This window comes from Heterodontus francisci, unplaced genomic scaffold (assembly GCF_036365525.1).
Source record: "Heterodontus francisci isolate sHetFra1 unplaced genomic scaffold, sHetFra1.hap1 HAP1_SCAFFOLD_59, whole genome shotgun sequence".
Lineage (NCBI taxonomy): Eukaryota > Metazoa > Chordata > Chondrichthyes > Heterodontiformes > Heterodontidae > Heterodontus > Heterodontus francisci.
In genome coordinates, this window is record NW_027140758.1 from 7,549,618 (window position 1) to 7,569,034 (window position 19,417).

At 43.7% G+C, this 19,417-nt stretch overlaps 1 protein-coding gene across 1 annotated transcript in view; it reads right to left on the bottom strand.

Moving 5' to 3' along the window:
• Positions 1 to 255: 255 nt before the first annotated feature.
• The window catches only part of LOC137360597 (histone H2A.J-like), a 61,230-nt gene continuing 42,068 nt past the window's right edge, over positions 256 to 19,417 (bottom strand). Inside the window, exon 3 of the mRNA XM_068025990.1 lies at positions 256 to 620. Within this exon, the coding sequence (XP_067882091.1) occupies positions 256 to 620 (365 nt within the window). The remainder of the gene's footprint in view (positions 621 to 19,417) is intronic.

Consider the following 19,417-nt stretch of genomic DNA (forward strand, 5'->3'; position numbering starts at 1 on the left):
CAGTAATTAGATTGAACAAAATTTAAATGAAAACCCATTCTCTCTAAAATGTTTATTGATTCATTAATTATAACTCAATCAAGGTCCATTACTTTTACAATCATCTGTTTCAGGATGGGTAGCTACTCATTAATTATACAGGATATAAACGTTAGTACTGTACACAAAATGGTTCCTTTGGTCATGTGTTCATTATAAAATGGCTTTCTTAACGTTGTTAGTTATGACAATGCATACATGATAAAAATGGTCAGGTTAAACCGAGATCGAACTACCCAAGCTTACCTCCATCCTCCAGTCCTCTGGCATCATTCCCATATTCAAGGAGGATTGAAAGATTGTGGTTCGAGTCTCTGCTATTTCCACCTTGACTTCCCTCAGCAACCCAGGATGCAGCCCATCCACACCGAGTGACCGTTCTACTGTGAGCACTGCTAACCTTGTAATTGTCTCCTCTTTATCTATTTTCATCCCCTCCAAATTCTCCACTTCCTCCTCCTTTACTGTGACATTTGCAGCACCCGTTTGTTTTGTGATGACAGATGAAATGTACTTAATTCGTACCTCAGCCACAACCTCTGCCTCCACAGGATCTCCTAATTGACCCACCCTTTCATTGACTGTCCATATGTTGGTAAAAGACTTCAGTGTTCCCAGTTATGTGACCTGCTAATCTTTTCTCATACATTCTCTTGCTGATCTCATTTCCTTTTTCAGCTCTCCTCTGTACTTTTTGTATTCTGCTTGTTTCTCTACTGCATATGAATCCTCACATGATTTTCCAGTGAATGGTTTTTGAACTATTTTGTAAAAGGATTTAGTTTTGTAAATTTCTCCCTAGCTCCCCTCATGGTCAGGCAGAAAGTTTAACTGCTGTGTTTTCAAACAGCAACAGCTTTATTTGAAAAGCCATTGGGACAGGATTCCGGGTTTTAATCCAGTCACAAATCTGGTTCTGATGTCTTGTGGCTCCAGCTGTCATATGACCTGTCAGAGGATGACCTCATAATTGACCCAGTCATGGAGCTGTGGGTTGATGTTTAAATTGTTTCAAAATAATTTTCCAGAAGGACAATCAAAATGAATCGATATATAAAAGGTAGATTTTGTGAATTTGTGCTCCCAGTGGAAATTCCTGCAGAGTCTGCTGGTTTTCATATCCCCAATTCCCCACAGGAAGCTCTGTGCTCGGAGTCTGTATTCATGACATCAACATTATACAGAATCATTTCATGGGAGACCCCAGTGTGAATTGTAGACAGGTGGGTCAGTTTCCACTTTCAAAGTAACACAGAAGCAAAATACTGCTGATACTGGAAATCTGAAATAAAAACAGAAAATGCTGGAAATACTCAGCAGGTCTGGCAGCATCTGTGGAGAGAGAAACAAAGTTAACGTTTCAGATCTGTGACCTTTCATCAGAACTGAGCTGAAATTGTCTGAGGGACTGAGATTGTGGAATCAATTTCAGGGTCAAAGACATTGTACTTGGTAAGGATAGGAAGATGGAGATTATTAAGTACAGTGCAAAAATATAGATACTTTTACATTATTTTAATCAAAATTGATTTAAACTTTGTGCTCATGAATCCTATCTTTTGATCACAATGACACTGATAACAATGGAAAAAGCAAGACTTGCATTTCACGACCACAGGACATTGCAAAGCCTTTTACAGCCAATGAAGGAAGGACTTTTCAAGTGTAGTCACTCAACAGTACAATAGAGTACCCGACAATAAATATGTATAAGATTCTCACCACACAACTGCCAGACAATGACCATCCCAAACAAGAGAGAATCTAACCATCTCCCTTTGACATTCAATGGCATTACCATCGCTGAATCCCCCACTCTCAACAACCTGGGGGTTACCATTGAGCAGAAACTGAACTGCAGTAGCCATATAAATATTATGGCTACAAGAGCAGGTCAGAGACTAGGAATCCTGCGGCAAGGAACTCACCTCCTGACTCCCCAAAGCCTGTAGACTAGTCAGGGGTATGATGGAATACTCTCCACTTGTCTGGCTGGGTGGAGCTCCAACAATACTCAAGAAACCCAACAGGACAAAGCAGCCCGCTTGATTGGCACCCCATTTACAACATTCATGCCCTCCATCACTGGCACACAGTGGCAGCAGTGTGTACCATCCACAAGATGCACTGCAGCAATGAGCCAAGGCTCCTGAGACAGCCCCTCTCAAACCCGCGACCTTTATCACCGAGAAGGACAAGGGCAGCAGATGCATGGGAACACCACAACCTGCAAGTTCCCCTCCAAGCCACACACCATCCTGAATTGTAACTGTATCACCGTTCCTTCACTGTTGCTGGGTCAAAATCCTGGAACTCTCTTCATAACAGCAGCACATGGACTGCAGTGGTTCAAGAAGGCAGCTCAGCACCACCTTCTCAAGGCAATTAGGGATGGATAATAAATGCTGGCCCAGTCAGCGACACCCACCTCCCATGAATGAATAAAAAAATGATAATATCCTGTAATCCTCCGAAGTAGAAAATACAGATGGAAATGAAAAATAATAAAACACAGTCAGCATGGATTTCATAAAGAAAGACCTGATTAACCTTATCTTTGAAAAATCAAAAGCAAGAGTAATATAGCAGATGTAGAAGAGTTTAAGTTAATAAAGCCTCATCCATTTATGTGCTTGAACCAACAAATTGTGGGTTAACAAACAAACACACTAACTGACAGAGCTGGGTGTTGTTCTTTCTAAATTACCCTAAAGTAGGGTGTTAATGAGTTAAAGCTTCAGGTTGCTGCAACCAGAATAGCCATTGTCCACTATCAGTTTTACTGTTATAAATAAAGGGTGGAACATTCATTGTGAATCTATAGAAACAGTCTGGTCCTGCACACTGCAGACACATCCACGTCATCACCAACCAGCTCTCCTATAATTGGTGCAGTTATTTGACTTTGCCCCATTCGCTCCATGGAATTACTTTTAAAAGATTTTAAATTACAAGCAGTTTTGTTAATGTTCAGCCTTTGAGAAGAAATCATTCCCTGGCCACAGTGGAGAGAGCATTGAATATAAAACAGTAGACTGCCAGGTAACACAGTGAAAGCTCATCAGCTAATCTATAATTACTTACTTTTCTTATTTTTGCTCTTGCTATTCGGTTTTTCATCATTTTCAGCTCCTGACTGTGGATATTATTGTGATTAAATGTGAAAAGATGCACTGTGTCTCAGCCCCGGTATATTGACTCTTTCTCTGTACAGTGCTGTATACACTCAGATACTGACACTGTCTCTCCCTCCCTCAACTTTCCAGCCCTGACATTGCAGAAAGCGCTGCTCAAAGTTACACATTCTGACTGTTTGCAGTTGATTAGTGAGAGATTATTAACGTATCCTCCTGCAGCGCTGCCTCGGTTAATAACAGCAGATCTAAGTCACATTTCAGATACAGAAACAGACGCATCAATTATTCACTCTTTCCCAGAGTGAGTGAGGCCCGGACAAGCAGCAACATTCCAGCCCCACACTCTGCAATAACCCAGCACCAGCGGAAAGCAGTGAATACAGATTCAATCAGTGGGTTAATGTCCATTACAGGGATGCAAGATTCCACGGCCCAGGACAAACATCCCCATACACCGAGAACAAGCTCAGGAAAACCCGGGGGAGTTAATATCCCAATCACTGAGCATTCCAGTAACATTGAACAAGTTCCTGAACTGAGTGAACCTTTCAAAGTACAGAAGTGATGACGAGGTCAAAAAGGTCTGAACAGTTGAGGTGACTGAGCAGTTTCAGCTTCTCTGTTCAGGTTGCAGCTTACACTGGAGGCATGTGTTTAAATCCCACTTCTGACAACTTGATTTTCAGTTACTTTGCAGAGCTTCCTTGAAGGTTTGAGGTAGAGTAAATACTGAAGAACTGTTTCTAACTGATGAAAGGTCAATAACCGAAGGTTACAGATTTAAGGTGACTCACAAAACCAGAAGGAACTTGAGGAAAAATTCCTTTCTGCAACATGTGGTTAGGATTTCAGTTATGTGGTTAGATTGGAGAAGCTGGGGTTGTTCTCCTTAGAGAGGAGATTTGATAGAGGTGTTCACAATCATGAGGGGTCGTGACAGACCCGATAGAGAGAAACTGTTGGCAGAAGGATTGAGACTCAGGTAAAAGCTGTGGCTCAGTTGGTCACATTCACCTCGAAATCACAAGCTTCTGGGTTCAGATTTCACAGCTGACACTCCAGTACAGCACTGAGGGTGTTGAAGGTGCTGCCTTTCAGGTGTTATGTTAAACCAAGAGCCGGTCTGCATGTTTGGGTGAATGTAAAATATCCCATGCTGCAATTTCAAACAAGTGAAGAGCAATTCTCCCTGGTGTTGTGATCAATATTTGCCCCTCAATCAGATCAGTTGGTCATTATCACATTACAGTTTGTGAATATCAGCTGCTGCATTTCTGACATTACAACAGTGATGACACTTCAAAAGTATTTCATTGTCTACTAAGTGCTTTCATATGTCCAGTGGTCTTGAAAGGTGCTATATAAATGCAAGTCTTTTCTTTCTTTATCACAACACATTACTGTGTAAAAAGGGTTCCTCATGTCATCTCTGGTGCTTCTGCCAATCACCTGATATCTGTGTCCTCTGCTTACTGACCCTTTTACCACTGGAAACAGTTTCTCCTTTTTTAAACTATTGAAAACCTCCATGATTTTGAACAAATGTGTCAAATCTCTTCTGAATTTTCTCTGCTGCAAGGAGAACAACCCCAGCTTCTCCAATCTCTCCACATAACTGAAATCCCTCACCCTGCTACCATTGTGGTAAATCTCTTTTTTCTTCTTTCCTGGGATGTGGGCACTGCTGACACAATGTGATTCCTGTCAATGCAGCGGCCCGCTGACATCATCGGACTGTGCCAAGCTGTGCATCGGCACAGCTACATCTTGCCAGGATTAAGTGGCACATGCGTAGGATGATGCCATTGCACAGCGCCAACATCATCGCATATCCGCGCCTGGTCCATCTTCGCACATGTGTGCGAAAGCATCATCGGGTATCCAGCCCCTCACTCAGCTGGAGGAAGCGGCTGAATAGGAGACTTTGAGGCTGGAGCTAGCGGCTGGAGGGGAGGGGTGTGGGGAGTGAGCGAACGACTGGAGAATGGGGTGACATGATCGGGAGACAATCGGCCAGGGAAGTAGGGGGGCGGGAGCAGCGAGTTCTGGAGCGAGCGACTGTGGAGGGTGGAAGCGGCCGGTGCAAAGCAGGGGGAGAAAGCGAGTTGTGCCACCTAGTGGTTGCGTTGTCAGCAAACGCAGCCTTTATTGTCCATCCTTAATTGCCCTTGAGAAGGTGGTGGTGAGCTGCCTTTTTGGAGCTGCTGCAGTCCATGTGTTGTACGTAAACCCACAGTGCTGTTAGGAAGTGAGTTCCAAGATTTTGATCCAGTGACAGTGAAGGAATGGTGATATAGTTCCCAGTCAGGACAGTGTGTAACTTGGAGGGGAGCTTGCAGATGGTGGTGTTCCCATTCATCCAATATCCTTCTAGGTGGTCGAGGTTGGGGGTTTGGAAGGTGCTGTCGAAGGAGGCTTGGTGAGTTGCTGCAGTGCATCTTGTAGATGGTACACACTGCTGCCACTGTTCACTGGTGGTGCAGGAAGTGAATATTTAAAGTAGTGGATGGAGTGCTGATCAAGTGATCTGCTTTGTCCTGTATGGTGTTGAGTTTCTTTGGTGTTGTTGGAGCTCCACTCATCCAGGCAAGTGGGGAGTATTGCATCACACTCCTGACTTGTGCCTTGTAGATGGTGGACAGAGGTGAGTTCCTTGCAGCAGAATTCCCAGCCTCTGACCTGCTCTTGTAGCTACGGTATTTATATGACTGATCCAAAACAGTTTCTGCTCATTGGTAACCCCCCGGATGTTGATTGTGAAGGATTCAGCAATGGTAATGTCATTGACTGTCAAGGGGAGATGGTTAGATTCACTCTTGTTGGAAATGGTCATTGCCTGGCATTTTTGTGGCGTGCATGTTACTTGCCACTTATCAGTCCAAGCCCAATCTTGCCCAGGTCTCTCGACATGTGGATACGGACTGCTTCAGTATCTGAGGAGTTACTAATGCAACTGAACATTTTGCAATCATCAGTGAACATTTCCACTTCTGACCTTATGACGGAAGGAAGTTTATTGATGAAGCAACTGAAGACGGTTGGGGCCTAGGACACTACCCTGAGGAACTCCTGAGCGATGTCTGGTACTGAGATGATTGGCCACCAACAACCAGCACCATATTCCTTTGCGCAAGGTATGACTCCAACCAGTGGAGATTTTTCTCCTTGATTGCCATTGACTTCAATTCTGCAAGGGCTCCTTGATGCCCTTGGCAAGAGCAGTCACTGTCACCTCACCTCACCTCCTGAATTCAGCTCTTCTGTCCATATTTGAACCAAGGCCATAATGAGGTCAGGAACCGAGTGGCCTTGGCGGAAACCAAAATGAGCATCGGTGAGCAGGTTATTGCTGTGTAAGTGCTGCTTTATAGCACTGTCAACGACACCTTCCATCACTTTACTGATGATCAAGAGGAGGCTGATCAGGGAAGTAATTGACCGGGTTGGATTTGTCCTGCTTTTTGTGTACAGGACATACCTGGGCAATTTTCCACATTGCCGGGTAGATGCCAGTGGTGTAGCTTGGCAGGCGGCGTAGCTAGTTCTGGAGCACAAGTCTTCAGCACTGCAGCCAGGATGTTTTCAGTATCCAGAGCCTTCAGCCATTTCTTGATATCATGTGGAGTGAAGTGGATTTAGCTGAAGGTTGGCACCTGTGATGCTGGGGATCTCAGGAGGAGGCTGAGATGGATCATCTACTTGGCACTTCTGGCTGAAGATGGTTGCAAATGATTCAACCTTGTATTTTGCACTGATATACTGGTCTCCCCTATCATTAAGGATGGGGATATTTGTGGAGCCTCGTCCTCCTGTTAATTGTTTAATTATCCACCACCATTCAGGACTGGATGTGGCAGGACTGCAGAGCTTTGATCTGATCTGTTGGTTGTGAGATCACTCAGCTCTGTCTATTGCATGCTGCTTCCGCTATATGACATGCAAGTAATCCTGTGTTGTAGCTTCACTCATTTTTAGGTCTGCTTGGTGCTGCTCCTGACATGCCCTCCTGCACACTTCATTGAAGCACTATTGCTCCCTTGGCTTGATGGTAATGGCAGAGTCAGGGATATGTCAGGCCATGAGGTAACATATCGTGTTTAAATACAATTCTGCTGCTGCTGATGGCCCACAGTGCCTCATGGATGTCCAGTTTTGAGCTGCCAGTTCTGTTCATTTCTTCCCTCAGATATAATTGACTACTCCGCCCCCGCCCAGTGTGGTTGACAGGACTCTCAACCTCTGCCTTCCCCCTTCCCCCTTCCCCTCCCTCCCAGAACTGCGACAGGGTTTCCCTTGTCCTCACTTTCCACCCCACCTGCCTCCACATCCAAAGGATCATCCTCCACCATTTCCGCCACCTCCAGCGTGATGCCACCACCAAACGCATCCTCCCCTCCCCTGTCAACATTCTGAAGGGATTGTTCCCTCCGCGACACCCTGGTCCACTCCTCCATTACCCCCGATACCTCGTCCCCTTTCCAAGGCACCTTCCCATGCAATCGCAGGAGATATAATACCTGCCCTTTTCCCTCCTCTCTGCTCATTATCCAAAGCCCCAAACACTCCTTTTAGGTGAAGCAGCGATTTACTTGTACTTCTTTCAATTATGTATACTGGATTCACTGCTCACAATGTGGTCTCCTCTAAACTGGGGAGACCAAACGCAGATTAGGTGGAACACCTCTGCTCAGGCCGAAATCATGACCCTGAGCTTCTGGTTGCTTGCCATTTCAACACTCCCCCCTGCTCTCATGTCAACATTTCTGTCTTTGGCCTGCTCCAGTGTTCCAGTGAAAATCAACCCAAGCTCGAGGAGCAGCACCCAACCTTTTGATTCGGCACTCGACAGCCTTGTGGATTGAACATTGTGTTCAATAACATCAGAGCATGACTGGTGTCAGGCAACCACAAGCATTAACACACTCTTTGCCTTTATCCCAGGACAGCTTTGTTATTTAATCTCTCCTGCCCTCTGCTCTATCAAACACCTTCCCTTTTGATCTCACCCACATGCCCCTCCCCTTCACTTGTTTAAAACATAATTCTTTTCTAACCTGTGTCAGTTCTGATGAAAGGTCACAGACCAGAAACATTAACTCTGTTTCTCTCTCCACAGGTGCTGCCAGAGCTATTGAGTATTTCCAGCACTTTTTGTTTTTATTTCAGATTTCCAGCATCTGCAGTATTTTGCTTTTATTGTGTCAGAAAGTCTCTCCTTGATTCAGGACTCTTACCTCTCTCCAGAATCTCTCTGCTAAAGATTGAACTTTATCTCATTTCACTCACAGCTCAGGGTCAGTGTGGCACAGTGGGACTTCTGGCTGTGTCCCACTTCACAATCCATCAGTACTGAGAAAACAATGGGGAATATTACTCACATGTTGTGTTCTGTAACTTTTTACAAACACTTTAATGTATATATTGTCTTCCAAAGCAGTGACAGAATGGTGGCTTTAGTGTGTTGTAGAAATAGCTTTGTTGAGTTCGTGCTGTACTAACAGTTAAACAGTTCTTGGTTCAATCCCAGGTTTTGGCACTTTCAACCTCTCCTGTGTCTTTTTCTTTGGCTCCAATTGTCAAGCTGCATGATTTACTCTGAAATTAGCACCAGCGAACCAAGGCACCAGCGAGCATGAGGAGCTGAAATTAGCACAGATCAAATCCACTTAATATTTCTGACTGAAGATGGCTGCAAATGCTTCAGCTTCATCTTTTGCACTGACGTGCTCAGCACGACCATCATTGAGGATGTGAATGTTTTTGGAGCCTCCTCATCTTGTTAGTTATTTAATTATCCACCACCATTCACGACTGGATGTGGCAGGACTGTGGAGCTGTGATCTGATCCTGAGGGAGATATCCGTGCGTGGAATGGCGGAATGTATGGAGAGTGATCCTGAAGAGGGTGTCCGAGCCTGGAGTGGAAGCTTTCCGTGGAGGTACAGGAGTAGGTCATTCATCCCCAGTGTTTTATAAAGGTTTAGCATAACTTATTTGCTTTTACTCGATGCCTCTATTCATAAAGCCAAGTATCCTGTTTGCTCTTAGCAACCTTTTCAAACCTTGATCAAAAAGGATTGGTGTGCATTGTCTCATTCTTCCTCCCAAACTGTATCACTTCACAATTTTCTGTGTAAAATTTTATCTGCTGTGTGAAAGCCCATTTTACCAGTGTGTTGAAGTTCCTCTGAAGTGTGTTACTGTCACTGGCATAGATTAGATTAGATTAGATTAGAGATACAGCACTGAAACAGGCCCTTCATCCCACCGAGTCTGTGCCGAACATCAACCACCCATTTATACTAATCCTACACTAATCCCATATTCCTACCAAACATCCCCACCTGTCCCTATATTTCCCTACCACCTACCTACACTAGTGACAATTTATAATGGCCAATTTACCTATCAACCTGCAAGTCTTTTGGCTTGTGGGAGGAAACCGGAGCACCCGGAGAAAACCCACGCAGACACAGGGAGAACTTGCAAACTCCACACAGGCAGTACCTGGACGAAATTCACGAGCATTCTTTGATGCTATCTCCGTGGAAAGAGCAATCTTACACACTAGCTCAAATTGGGATTTTGTGTGTTTAGTATCTTTTCTCATCCACCAATATAAGCACAAATCTGTCTCATAATGTACAGTCTAAGAATGTGCCAAAGTTGCAATGTGGTGATAAATTCTTCAGTGTCACAATGTACTCACCAACTGTTTCACTACTTTTCTGATTTCTGGATCCATGTTTGTAGCTTTCCGCGATCTCTAGTGGCTTAGGGTTGAGCCTCACTTCAACGAAGAAACGGAAAATTATGATTTAAAGATTACACTGTCAATCATTCACATCTCTGTCTTCTCCTGAACTTCGAGTTCAAATTTGTTTGTGAAGTTGAGTGACACGTTAAGAAAGCACAGTCTTTGTCTTTGTGAAGGAAGTGATTTGGGAATGACTGTTTGAAACTGTCCCTTCTTGCACAGAAATTCAGTGCAAATACTCGATCACTCACAATTTCCTTGAGAGAAATTTGTTCACAATCGCATTCGACACGGAAACTGCCTCAGCATTAATCTCACTGAAGCAGAATGTGACCGTGTTGTATGTTTCAGAATGTTGGTGCCGTTATTTGTCGCTTTTAACCGAGACTGGGACACAGGGCAAGGTTGATCCGAGGTTGGAATATATTATCATTCAGGAGCAAGAAAAATCAAAAGGAACAAAATAAGAAAACCCAGTCTCCAGATTTGAGAATCTGTAGATCCGCTTTGGGAAAGTGAATCAGAGCAGAATGAAGGGTGAACTGTCCAGAAGAGATGAAGACACAGCTCAGTCAACACGTTCCCCTGGTTTATGATGCTGGAACATTCCTCACACAGAAATGATTCAACCCAATGACAAACATTCTTGCAGCTGATAATTTATGCTACTGATTTAAGGACTGTCTCATGTGGTTACCGAGTGACGACGAGAAGATATTAAACTTTGTTCTATTCAATCTAGCTGTGATGAAGTTTGAATTTTTCTACCTTTTATAAACAGTATTTGAAGGGTCTCGGTAACAATGTTCAGTGTTGATGAGAGTGGGGTCTGGGTGAGAAGCTGCTGAGTGTGACAGGGTCAGGATTGGATGCAGGAAGTTCTCTGACAGTCTCCCTCTATCTCTCTAATGGGTTTGAGTTGATTTACGACTGGCAGCTTTTATTTTACTTTTCTTATTTAGAGATACAGCACTGAAACAGGCCCTTCGGCCCACCGAGTCTGTGCCAACCAGCAACCACCCATTTATAGTAATCCTACATTAATCCCATATTCTCTACCACTTCCCCACCATTCTCCAACCACGTACCTACACTAGGGACAATTTACAATGGCCAATTTACCTACCAACCTGCAAGTCTTTTGGAGGTGGGAGGAAACCAGAGTACCCGGCGGAAACCCACACAGACACAGGGAGAACTTGCAAACTCCACACAGGCAGTACCCAGAACTGAATCCTGGTCGCTGGAGCTGTGAGGCTGCGGTGCTAACCATTGCGCCACTGAGCTGCTGTTGGTGTTTTGATAAATGAAGGAAGTTCCCTCCACCCATTTTTTTTGGACAGACAGTGTGGTATAAGGATGTAAAGGGTTAATGCTGAAGATAGTGGGATCAACCCCTCCCACGGTCAGAGTGATGATGTAACAGTCACATGAGATGAAGTTTGGGAGAAGAGAGAGCAGCACCAAGGATGCTAGCTTAGCAGGCTTGATGAGTGTGAATCGAGTATTGTGCAAATTAGAAAAGAGTTCTTAGTTCTTTCAGCAGGAACTGTGTCCAGAATATATCGAGAAACTCACAATTTTATTATTCAGGAGTCGGAACACAGATATTAATTCCAAGTGACCGTTCTGGGACCAATTAACAAAAAAAGTAGAGAATAATATTGCTGACTGATTGAAATCCCCTGGTGAGGAGACAGTTAAACAGGTGATCTGTTGGAGCATCCTTCGATCCAAGGTTTCAGCAACATTTAATCTCCCTTTTTGGTGCAATTCTCTGTTATTTGCAACTTTTTTTATCAGCTTTGATGGGCGAGTGAAAAAACTGAAAAAATTGAACAGTTCCATCCTTTCTTTTCTTCCTTCTTCTCTTCTTTCCATCAGTTTCTCTTTTCTGTCCCAGATCAATATAATGATGAGAATCCCACTTTAATCTGCTGTTTCTGGTGTTTTATCCATTCAATCAAAATTTCAACATTCCAATCAAATCTATTTGTTATTCCACAGTGTCTCTCCATGTGTTTTATTCTGTTGTATTCTTTCACAGTCTGTTTGATGATCAATGTCACATCTCACTCTCTGTTCTGGTGAAGATCAGAAGCAGTGATATCTGTTTACACCACCCGACAAGTCGGCCTGAGGCTGTGCCTCGATGATCATGTGTAGTTTAAGCAATTCTTCCAGTCAGTTGGTTCAGTTGTCATTTCATGAGTAATTCGGGCATCTTGACTTCATCAGTGACCTAATGGTTCAGGTGTCTGAGTGATGTTAATCATGATGTGTTGAAATGATTGTATGTTCCAGTCTTTCCGTGGTGGGTTTTCACACTGAGTAGAAATGTGTTGGACATGGTCTGGAAATGTTTCACACTGCTCCATTCCCAACTTCATTTACTGACAGAAGATATATTTCCATCATTCCACAGCTGGCTGCACAGCCAGAAACTGTGCTGAAGGTGACAACTTTGCTTCTGCAACTGACAATGTGGCCGCGAGGTTAAGGTGATGAATTGCTAATCCATTGTGCTCTGCACACGTGGGTTCGAATCCCATCCTTGTCGCTAGTTTATGAACTGTTCAGTGTATTGTTTATGTGCAAAGTCAGCCTCGAAACCTGTTCTTGTCAATGTCCAGACAGTGATTCCAGAATTGTTTATACTTTATTAAAATTGAGACAGACAATTGGAATTCTTCATCCAAACTGCACTGGAATGAAGATCAAATAGGAATCACTAAACAGAGCAGGATTTTTCCTCCCCTCCTTCCTTCCATCTTTACTTTCTCTCGATTTGCACCAAGTGAAAGACAAATGGGAAAAGCAAATGGCGAGGGAGCAGATGCAGAAAATTATCCTTTGGCAAGAAATTTATTTTCAAATCTTCTTGATAGATTAAGTGAGTGAGCAATGCTTTGGCAGATGGAGTTTGAAATGAGGGGTCATCTAGTACCTACGATAGATCAGAGTGTTTTTTTGTAAGAGGTGAGATGTTAGAAACGGCGGAGGAGCAGAGACCCGAATACTGAATTAATAAAAGCTAGTGGACTGGTAGAAAATAATGTGAAAAGTGAACAGAATATGAAGATTGGAACTCATGTTGCAGTGATATAAAGCTCTGTGCTCCTGAAGTAAATGTCCAAGCCCAGATTGTAGGGAATCTGTGGAGAGTGATTTGGTTTTTATTCATTCTTGGGTGTGAGTATCGCTGATAAGGCTAGCATTTATTACCCATTCCTATTGCCGTTAAGAAGGTGGTGGAGAGCTGCCTTCTTGAACTGATGCAGTCCATATGGTGCAGGAACACCCACAGTGCTATTGGGGAGGGAGTACCAGGATTGTGACCCAACAACAGTGAAGAAATGGCGATATCGTTCCAAGTCAGGATGGTGAGTGTCTTGGAGGGGAACCTGCAGGTAGTGAGTTCCCATGCATCTGCTGCCCTTGTCCTTCGAGGTGGTAGTGGTCACGAGTTTGGAGGGTGCTGTTGAAGGATATTTGGCGAGTTGTTGCAGTGCATATGGAGATGGTACACACTGCAGCCACTGTTTACTGGTTGTGGAGGGATTGAATGTTTAAGGTGGTGGGTTAGGTGCCGATCAAGTGCGCTGCTTTGTCCTGGATGGTGTTGAGCTTCTTGAGTGTTGTTGAGTGGGATGTATTCCATCACACTCCTGACTTGTGCCTTGTAGATGGTGGACAGGATTTGGGGTGTCAGGAGGTGAGATACCTGCTGCAGAATTCGTAATCTCTGACCTGCGCTTATCGCCACAGCATTGATGTGACTGGTCCAGTTACGTTTCTGGTCAAGATGTTGATGGTGGGGGAGTTAACGATGATAATGCTTCTGAATATTAAAAGGTAGATTTTTTTTCTCTCTCATTGGAGATGTTCACTGCTTGGCACTTGTGTGGCCAGAAGGTTGCTTGTCACTTATCAGCTCAAGCCTGAATGTTGTTCAGGTCTTGCTGCTTGCAGGCACAGACTGCTTCAGTATCTAAAGAGTTGTGAGTCATCATCTAACATTCCCACTTCTGACTTATGTTGAAGAGAAAGTCGTCAATGAAACAGCTGGGATGTTTGGGTCTTGGACACTACCCTGAGAAACTCCTGAGGCAATGTCCTGGGCTGAGATGATTGGCCTCCACGAACCACAACCATCTTGTTTTGTGCGAGGTACAACTCCAGCAAGTGGAGAGTTTTTCCCCCGATTCCCAGTGACTTCAATTTTGCTAGGGATCCTTGATGCCACACTCACTCAAGGGAAATCACTCTCACCTCTCCTCTGGAATTCCACTCTTTTGTCTCTGTTTGGACCAAGCTGCAATGAGATCATGCAAACATAATATCAGAACAACTAGTAGCAGGAGTAGGCCATTTGGCCCGTCGAGCTTGCTCCGCCATTCAATAGGATCATGGCTGACCTGATCATGACCTCAACCCCACTTTCTTGCCTGCCCACATAACCCTTGGCTCTCTTGTAGATAAAAATCTTGAAGACATTCAATGACCCAGCCTCCACTGCTCTCTGCGGCAAAGAATTCCAAAGATTAATGACCCTCTGAGAGAAGAAATTCCTTCTTAAATGACAAAGCCCTAAATCTGAAACTGTGTCTCCTAGTTCTAGATTCCACCACGAGAGGAAACATCCTCTCAGCATCTACCCTGTCAAGCCCCCTCAGAATCTTATATGTCTCAATACGTTCACCTTTCATTTTTCTCAACTCCAATGAGTATCAGTCCAAACTGCTCAACTTTCCTCATAAGACAACACCTTCATCACAGGAATCAATCCAATGCACCTTCTCTGAACTGCCTCCTATGCAAGTATATCCCTCCTTAAATAAGGAGACCAAAACTGCGCACAGTACCCTCGGTGTGGTTTCACCAGCACCATGTACATTTGTTGCAAGACTTCTCTACTTTTATACTCCATCCCCCTTGCAATAAAGGGTAACATTCCATTTGCCTTCCTAATTATTTGCTGTACCTGCATGGTAACTTTTTGTGATTCATGTACAAGGACACCCAGATCCTTCTACATCGCAGCATTCTGTGATCTCTCACAATTTAAATAATATTTTCCTGTTCTATTCTTCCTACCAAAGTGGATAACCTCACATTTTCCCACATTATACTCTATCTGCCAAATTATTTCCTGGAGCTGAGAGACCCTGGCAGAACCTAAACTGAGCATCGATGATCAGATTATTGCTACATGTGTGGTGCTTGATAGCACTGTTGGTGACATCTTCCATCACTTTGCTGATGATTGATTGTAGACTGATGGGGCGGCAATTGGTCAGATTGGATTTGTCCTGCATTTTTTTTATGGAGTGGGCACACTTGGGCAATTTTCCACATTGTCAAGTAGATGCCTGTGTTGTAGCTCTACTGGAACAGTGTGGCTGAGAGCGCAGCTAGTTCTGGAGCACAAGTCTTCAGGACTAGAGCCGGAAATCTTGTTAGGGTCCATAGTCTTTGCTGTATCGAGTGTCTTCAGCTGTTTCTTGCCATTATGTGGAGTGAAGCGAATTGGCTGAAAACTGGAAGCTGTGATGCTGGGGACCTCCAGAGGCCGAGATGAATCATCCACTGAGCAATTTCTGACTGAAGATGGTTTCAAATGCTCCAGCTTCACCTTTTGCACTGACGTGCTCGGCTCCACCAACATTGAGGATAGGGATGTTTTTGGAGCCTCCTCATCTGGTTCGTTATTTAATTGTCCACCACCATTCATGACTGGTTACTTAGTTTCTCAGGGCAGTGTCCTAGGCCCAACCATCCTCAGCTGTTTCATTGATGGCTTTCTCTTCAACATAAGTGAGAAGTGGGAATGTTCGCTGATGATTCACAACTCATCAGATACTGAAGCAATCTGTACCTGCAAGCAGCAAGACCTGAACAACATTCAGGCTTGAGCTGATAAGTGACAAGCAACATTCTTTGATCTGATCCTGAGGGAGATATCCGTGCGTGGAGTGGCGGGATGTATGGAGAGTGATTCTGAAGAGGGTGTCTGAACCTGGAGGGCAGAATCTGTGGAGAGTGGTCCTCAAAGGATGTCCATGTCTGGAGATTTAGGAATTCTGAAGAGGGTCTCCGAGCCCATAGTGCTGGGATGTATGGAGAGTGATCCTGAAGTGGGTGTCCGAGCCTGGAGTGGCAGGATCTGTGGAGAGTAATCCTGATGAGTGTGTGTAAACCTGGAATGGAAGCTTTCTGTGGAGGTACAGGAGGAGGCCATTCATTCCCAGTATTTTATAAAGGTTTAGCATAACTTATATGCTTTTACTCTGTGCCTCTATTAATAAAGCCAAGTGTCCTGTTTGCTCTTAGCTACCTTTTCAATCCTTCTAACATTGGTGTACATTGTCTCTCTGCTCCTGCACCCAGTTTAGAATTGTAACGGTTCATTTATATGGCATTCTTCCTTCCAAATTGTATCACTTCACACTTCTCTGTGTAAAATTTCATCTGTTATGTGAAAGCCCATTTTACCATTTTTTTTTAAGTTCCCCTGAAGTGTGTTACGATCACTGGCATAGGACAAAATTCCTGAGCATTCTTTGATGCTATCTCCATAGACAGAGCAATCTTACACGCGAGCTCAAATGTAGGATTTTGTGTGTTTAGTATCTTATTTCACCCACCAATATAAGCACAAATATGTCACGTAAATCTTGTTCACTGCAGTCCCTGCTGCTGTTTGCTGCCTATATTTACAGACTTTAATCTCAACCTCGTCACCATGTTCTCTGATATATTCAGGGGGCATCAGCAGAGAAAATGTTCACCAAGCATGGCAAGTGCAAGGAAATGTTTTTTTAAGTCATTATGTCATGAACATAATATACAAATTTTTACATGTGTGAATCATCAAGATGTGTCCTCATAAATGGAACCCCGTCACAATAAACACTGTCACCTTTCAATGTTTAACAGACAGGTTTGACTGCCTGATGTGTGTGATTCCCATATTAATGTGTTTGTGCAAAGTTCGGGGAAAGATGGAGATATGAATAATTTATAGGGAAATCTTTTAAACATATTACCACATCTCTCACTCACAAAGATCTGCAAACACAAAGGATTCCAAAAGAACCTGAGCACAAAATCACCTAAAATAAACACAGCCAGAGAAACGTGCAATAACCTGTAGCTCAGGGAAAGTACAGATGGATATTGGGCATCTCCTGGCAGGACAGAGTGCCGAATGCAGAAGTACACCAGCGTGCAGGGATCTGCAGCATGTTTGCCCTCTTGAGTCAGCGGTGACTCTGTTGACAGGGTCATGTGTGCTGAATGGATGACGGTCGCTTTGCCAATGACATGCTCTTTGGTGTGCTTGCTATCAGCATGAGACCAACAGGTCACCCACGTCTGTGATACAAGGACATCTGCAAAGCGAGATCTCAAGCAGACTGGGATTGGAGTCGATGCATGGGAAGTCCTTCCTGCTGACTGGAATTCCTGGAGAAAGGCATTCAGGAAGACCATGGGAAAAGCAGAGGACAAAAGAAATGACCAGATGGTGGGAAAGAGAGCTCAGAGGAAGGAAAAATTATCAGTCGACCTCGGGCCAATGACATTCATCTATACCAGCTGCGGAAGGGATTGTCACTCACGAGTCATCCTCTACAGCCACAACAAACGATGTTACATACAGAAGTGACGTACACCCCGGGTGTAGCCCATCGCCTTCCGAGACGGACGGTTGCCTATTACAATTACAACTACAGCTGCAACTACAAGAGCGAGTCAGAGGCTGGGAACACTGCCGTGACGAACTCAGCTCTTGACTCGCCAAAGCCTGCCCACTATCTGCAAGGCCTTCCTCAGATTTCAATTGCACATGCATTTGTGACTTGGGTCTGTAGCTTAGTTGGTTAAAGCACCTGTCTAATCAACAGGAAATCTTGGGTTCAACTCCCAGCAGAGCCTTATTACACAGTAGCAACATGCTTGAAAAGTTTCATTATCAACATTGACATTTGTGTCTTGTGAACTTTAATTCAAAATACTTGATGAATTTCAATCACATTAAAAAAACAGCCTTTGTGAATGATTTGAGTTTGGAATGGCTGTTCCTCCTTGAACAGAATTTCAGAGCTGAGACATCAAAGTTAACTTCTTTGACATAAATTTGTTCACAGTTACATTCAACCTGGAAAACAGCTTGATATTAATCTCACTGAAGGAGAGTGTTTGTGTCATTATGTGTTGCTTTTAACCGAGACTGGGACATGACACAAGTGGGAGGGTTTGTCTGAGGTTTGGAATATTTGTCAGTCAGGAACAAGAAAAATCAAAGGAACCAAATAAGAAAACCTATGTCTCATGTGGTTACCGAGAAACGGTGAGAAGATATTAAACTTTGTTGCATACAGTATTTGTAAACAGTATTTGAAGGGTCTCAGTAAAAATGTTCAGTGTTGATGAGAGTGGGGTCTGGGTGAGCAGCTGCTTAATGTGAGAGGGTCAGGACTGGATGCAGGAAGTTCTCTGACAGTCTCTCTCTGATGGGTTGAGTTGATTTTCAACTGGCAGCTGTTGCTGTTTTGATAATTCAAGTTCCCTCCACTGATTTTTTTGGACAGACAGTGCAGTATGAGGATGTAAAGGGTTAATGCTGAAGACAGTGGGATTAACCCCTCCCACAATCAGAGTGATGATGTACCAGTCACATGAGATGAGGTTTGGGAGGAGAGAGCAGCACCAAGGATGCCAGTTTCGGAGGCTTGATGAGTGTGTATATAGTATTGTGTAAATTAGAAAAGAGTTCTTAGTTCTTTCAGCAGGAAATGTGTCCAGAAAATATCACGAAACTCACAATTTTATTATTCAGGAGTTGGAACACAAGGATATTAACTCCAAGTGACAGTAGTGGTTTCATTTAACAAAAGAAAAGGAGAGAATAATATTGCTCATTGATTGAAATCTCCCAGTGAGGAGACAGTTAAACAGGTGATCTGTTGGCGCATCCTTCGATCCAAGGTTTCGGCAGCATTTAATCTCCCTTTTTGGTGAAACTCTCTGTTTTTTGCATCTTTTTTTAATCCAGCTTTGATGGACCAGTGAAAAAACTGAAAAAAGTGAACAGATCCATCCTTTCTTTTCTTCCTTCTTCCCATCAGTTTCTCTTTTCTGTCCCAATTTAATCTGCTGTTTTACCCATTCCAATCATAATTCAACATTCCAATCAAATCTATTTGTTATTCCACAGTGTCTCTCCATGTGTTTTATTCTGTTGTATTCTCTCACAGTCTGTTTGATGATCAATTTTACATCTCACTCTCTGTTCTGGTGAAGATCAGAAGCAGTGTTATCTGTTTGCAACACCCGACAAGTCGGCCTGAGGCTGTGTCTCATCGATAATGTGGAGTTAGGAACATAGGAACATAGGAGCAGGAGTCGGCCATTCAGCCCATCGAGCCTGCCCCACCATTCAATATGATCATGGCTGATCATCCACTTCAATGCCCTTTTC